The sequence below is a fragment of the Anolis sagrei genome, chromosome 5 (genome assembly GCF_037176765.1).
Source record: "Anolis sagrei isolate rAnoSag1 chromosome 5, rAnoSag1.mat, whole genome shotgun sequence".
In the NCBI taxonomy this organism is placed as follows: Eukaryota; Metazoa; Chordata; class Lepidosauria; order Squamata; family Dactyloidae; genus Anolis; species Anolis sagrei.
Window position 1 is genome coordinate 8,958,552 of NC_090025.1, and position 5,571 is coordinate 8,964,122.

The 5,571-nt window shown below is 42.9% G+C and overlaps 1 protein-coding gene across 2 annotated transcripts in view; it reads left to right on the plus strand.

The window, feature by feature from the left end:
* The window catches only part of SMOX (spermine oxidase), a 76,515-nt gene extending 73,450 nt beyond the window's left edge, over window positions 1–3,065 (plus strand). For both annotated transcript variants that reach the window (XM_060779421.2, XM_060779422.2), the window contains exons 6-7: window positions 465–625; window positions 2,539–3,065. In XM_060779421.2, coding sequence (XP_060635404.1) covers window positions 465–625; window positions 2,539–2,676 — 299 coding nt within the window. In that variant the 3' untranslated portion in view covers window positions 2,677–3,065. The remainder of the gene's footprint in view (window positions 1–464; window positions 626–2,538) is intronic.
* Window positions 3,066–5,571: the final 2,506 nt, after the last annotated feature.

The following is a 5,571-nucleotide window of genomic DNA, read 5'->3' on the forward strand; positions in this document are numbered from 1 at the left end:
TGGTGGAGGCTCCTTCTTTGGAAGTTTTTAAACAGGGGCTGGATGGCCATCTGTCAGGGGTGATTTGAATGCAATGTTCCTGCTTCTTGGCAGAATGGGGTTGGACTTGATGGCCCAGGAGGTCTCTTCCAACTCTATGATTCTATGATTCTATACGCTGTAGAAATAATGCAATTTGACACCACTTTTAACTGCCATGGCTGTACAATCCTGGGAGTTGTAGCTTGGTGAGGTAAAAGTCCACTTTGGCAGCAAAGACTCAAGACCTTGTAAAACCACAACTCCCAGCATCCCATAGTGTTGGACCATGGCATTTACAGTGGTGTCCAATGACATTCCTTCTACAGTGTAGATAAGCCCATAGACTCTTTGAGATGTTGAGCATCTCTGGATATTGGAACCTAGTTTGATGTCAACACCTGTATTTCCCTAATGGTTTCTCTTGCCTCTCTCTCCCCTTTCAGGGAATCCAGACATTCCAAAACCTCGGCGGATCCTGCGATCCTCGTGGGGCAGCAATCCTTTTTTCCGTGGGTCCTATTCTTACACTCAAGTTGGGTCTAGCGGAGCAGACGTGGAGAAACTTGCAAAGCCACTGCCTTATACCGAGAGCTTGAAGACAGCGGTAAGTGTCACATGGAAGGGGACCCAGCTGCTTCTGGGAGAGGAAACTCTTTTGTGCCTGAAAACAACTCTGCAATGATTAATCAGGCATCTTAAGGGACATTACTTGAACCTCTAAAAATGATCATTATTACTGAATGTGAACCTCCCAGGGTTACATGGAGCACGATGGGTGAGCATAGGGTACATCTACACTGAGGAATTAAATGCAGTTTGACACTGCTTTAACTGCCATAGCTCAATGTATGGAATCTTGGGATTTGTAGTTTGATATTTATTTATTTATCGTGTCAGGAGCGAACCAAACCAGTTGTATTGCATTAAAAAACAAACAAAATACAAAGTTTGCAGACTTGGTATTCTATTAAATGTCCTTTGATCAGTATCTGGCCACTTGGAGTACCGCTGGTGTTGCTGCAAGAAGGTCCTCCATGGTGCATGTGGCAGGGTTCAGGTTGCATTGCAGCAGGTGGTCAGTGGTTTGCTCTTCTCCACACTCGCATGTCGTGGATTCCACTTTGTAGCCCCATTTCTAAAGGTTGGCTCTGCATCTCGTGGTGCCAGAGCGCAGTCTGTTCAGCACCTTCCAGTGTGATGAATCTAACCTTTTGCCAGGAGGCCGAAGCCTGGAAAGTCAGTAGCTGACATGTTCAGAGATAGGCAGGGAGCCAAGAGGCAAGAGGGAGGAGTCAGCTGACTCCTGATTGGCTAGAGCAGTCAGGGGAGGAGTTAGGTTTTAAAGGGGAAAAGGCTGTGTCTTTTGACAAGCTGGAGAGTAGAGCTTTAAACATCGAAGTGTGTAGAAGTATCTTAGGGAGAGGGAGCTGAGAGGAATTTAGAAAGGGAGTGAGAACTTTTGGAGTGAGCCTTGAGGGTTAGAGCATAGGAAAGGCAAAGGTTCCTGGTTCATTGTACAAAGAAGGGTCAGTGAAGGAAAGCCTATTTTGCTCTGTGAGGCAGTCAGTGGACTGTTCTCAGGGACACACTGTGTCAAAGTAGTGAGCAGTGTGAAGCAAGGATCTCACAGGAAACAAAAGTTGAAGTCTTAAGAAAAGACTGCCTGTCTAACCAGTTAAGCCTCTGAAACGCATTACGCTTATGTACCACTCGTATTAAGAGTTGTTTTGTTAACCAAGTTTAAATAAACCTGTTTCTAATTTCATCTTCAACTGGTGTCTGCCTCGGTCTATCACAGTCATTAGATCTCAGCTAGCTTAAAGACAACTCAATTTCAGTCCAGTCAGCGGAAGTGAAGCAGTCATTATAGAAGAACCAAGGGCTTAAACAAACTTTACCTACTTCACATTCACATTTATGTTTTCCTCAGACATATATTGAGGTGGTGGCGGCGAATCTACCTATTACATCGGTCATTAACAACGTTATTACAGTTGGTCACTTGACAGTATTACTGAGGTGGGATAAGAGAGTCTTTCCCCCTCGTTATAGTCATTTATCATTGTTAAAGTAGTGTCCAGCTGAACGTTAATACTTCACACTGGTGACCAGTGGGTGGGATCACACTGGTGACCAGTGGGTGGGATTGCTGGTCCCCCTGCCCAGTGTGTCGTTGATCCTTTATACCCAGCCTTCTGTGTGCCCAGAGGTTCTGGGTTTGAGCCTGCCACTTTTGGATTCTTGCTTGCTGAGGTGTTCCAGCAAGTGTCTCTGTAGATCTTGGAAAACTATTTCTTGATTTAAGTCATTGGCATGCTGGCTGATACCCAAACTGAGGATGGGCCGGAGATGTCACTGCCTTGGTCCTTTCACTATTATTGTCTTCTTCAAGTCAAACGTCCTCAGATCCCTCAAGCTTTCCTCATAGAGGTTCATGGTTTCCAGACCTTATAAACAGAATCAATTTCCAAAAATACTTTTTTTAAACAAGTATGTTTCCTTTTCCTCTGTCTCCAGCCTATGCAGGTGTTGTTTTCGGGCGAAGCCACTCACAGGAAATACTATTCCACGACCCACGGTGCTTTGCTTTCTGGCCAGAGAGAGGCGGCTCATCTCATCGAAATGTACCAAGACCTCTTGCAATGCAAGAACTGAGAGGCCCGAACTTTCAGAAGAACCACTAACTCACGATTCCTTTTTCTTTTTTGCCGACGTGCAATTTAAAGGATTCTTTTTTTAAAAGTAAAAAGGCTAATAATAGAAACATTTCTATCTTTTTATAAGAAAAATAAAAATTGAGTCTTAACTATTTTAACCAGTAGTTGGGTTGATTGTAGCTTATTTCCACGTACTGTACCATTCACAGGAGAAGGGTGTTCTTTCTGTCTGGGCGAAGGCTTCTTTCTTTCTTTTTTTTTGGTGTAATTTCATTTTCTGATTATTGAATTTTCTGGTGCTTCTTTTTTAGAGGTATTCTCCCCTTGCCCCTGTCCTCCGGTATTGTAAGTGCCTTCTATATTTCAATAAATGTTGTAATAACCCAATGTGGTTTTCTGCAGTGGATTTATTTATCTATATATATAAAAATGCTCTGGTCATAATGAGTACCTTAAAAACAAAAGAACCAGTGAACGAAATCACGCCAAATTTGGCAACAAAACATCTCACAACACAAGGAGTGACCATCACTACAAAAATTATGATTTTGCCATTTGGGAGTTGTAGTTGCTGGGATTTATAGTTCACCTACAATCAAGGAGCATCCTGAACTCCATCAACGATGGAATTGAACCAAGCTTGGCATACAGAACTCCCATGACCAACAGATAATACTAGAGTGGTTTGGGAAAAATAGACCCTGACGTTTGGGAATTGCATTTGTGTGAATTATAGTTCACCAGGCACCAAAGAGCATTCTGAACTCCAGCAACAATAGAATTGAACCAAACTTGGCAGACAGAACTCCCATGACCAACAGAAAATACTGGAAGGGTTACGTGGGCATTGACCTTGAGTTTGGGAGTTGTAGTTCACCTACATCCAGAGAGCACTGTGGACTCAAACAAGGATGGATCTGGACCAAACTTGGCACAAGCACTCAATACGCCCGAATATGAACACAGATGGAGTTTGGGAGAAGTAGACCTTAACATTTGGGAGTTGTAGTTACTGGGATTTATAGTTCACCTACAATCAAAGAGTATTCTGAACTCCACCAATGATGGAATTGGACCAATACTTGGCACACAGGACTCCCATGACCAACAGAAAACACTAGAAGGTTTTGGTAGGCACTGACCTTGAGTTTGAGAGTTGTAGTTCACCTACATCCAGAGAGCACTGTGGACTCAAACAATGATGGATCTGGACCAAACTTGGCATGAATATTCCATATGCCCAAATATGAACACAGATGGATTTGGGGGGGGGGGGGAATAGACCTTGACATTTGGGAGTTGTAGTCAGGAATCAGGGCAAACTTCCCACACAGAACCCCCATGACCATCAGAAAATACTGAAGGTCATCCAGTCCAACTCCCTTCATCAGGGCAAGAAAACATAATCAAAGTCCTCCTGACAAAAAGCCATCCAGCCATAGATAGATAGATAGATAGATAGATAGATAGATAGATATGATTCACACACAAATATAGTATCATAGATTTGAAAGGGACCCTTAAAGAAGGACAATTATATGTTGCATGTTCCAGGGTGGGCAAACCAGACAATTTCCACATCAACATTGACAAAGAAACAGCAAGAAATACTGTTTACCCACAAGCATAAGGAAATTACATATATTAGTAACCAACACTTTCTCATTACTTTATTTTCCAGATCAACAGACTGGGCCACAGCAACGCGTGGCAGGGGACAGCTAGTTCTTAATATAATTAAATTTATATTTCTGGTGTATTCATTTAATGGATGTCCTGCTTTTTTGGTGCACAGAAAAGTGAGGCCACTTTCACTAGAAACTAGTATTGTGCAGTCTGGGGAAATATTGACCTGTTTTGTGTCCCAGCTTTTGGTGAGGGCCCTGATCAAGTTTTTGGGAGCCTCCTGAAATTGGGAGGACAGATATCTGTTTTCGAACTGGGATGCCGAAAGATCCGTTTTCTGAAGGCAGATATCAGTTTTCGCTCTGGAATGCCAAAAAAATAAAAATAAATCTGTTTTCTGGAGGGCAGATACTTGTTTTTGCTCTGGAATGCTGAAAGATCTGTTTTCTGGAAAGCGGATATCTGTTTTCACTCCAGAATGCTGAAAAATCTGTTTTCTGGAGGGCAGATACCTGTTTTCACTCTGGAATGCTGAAAAATCTGTTTTCTGGAGGGCAGATACCCGTTTTCGCTCTGGAATGCCGAAAAATCTGTTTTCTGGAGGGTAGATACCCGTTTTTGCTCTGGAATGCTGAAATATCTGTTTTCTGGAAAGCGGATATCTGTTTTCACTCTGGGATGCTGAAAGATCAATTTTCTGGTGGGCAGATACCTGTTTTCGCTCTGGAATACAAAAAAAAATCTGTTTTCTGGAGAGTAGATAACCGTTTTTGCTCTGGAATGCTGAAAGATCTGTTTTCTGGAGGGCGGATATCTTTTTTCCACTTTGGGATGCCGAAATATCCATTTTCTGGAGGACAGATATCTGTTTTCGCTCTGGAATGCAAAAAACATATTCCGTTTTCTGGAGGGCAGATATCCGTTTGCTCTGGGATGCTGAAAGATCCATTTTCTGGAGGGCAGATACTCGTTTTCGTTCTGGAATGCCGAAAAATCCATTTTCCGAAGGGCAGATAGCTGTTTTCAATCTGGAATGCCGCATGATCTGTTTTCTGGAGGGCGGATATCTGTTTTCGCTCTGGGATGCTGAAAAATCTGTTTTTTCTTAGGCTTCCCAGGCTTCCCGTCCCATCATTTTGGGCATTTAAGCTCTACTCTAGAGGAGAGATGCTCAGCTGCAGGCAAGTGTGTGCTATAAGGTTTCTTACCTGTTTCTTACTCTAGAGGAGGCACTCAGCTGCAGGTAGACGTGAGTGCTTTCTTGACT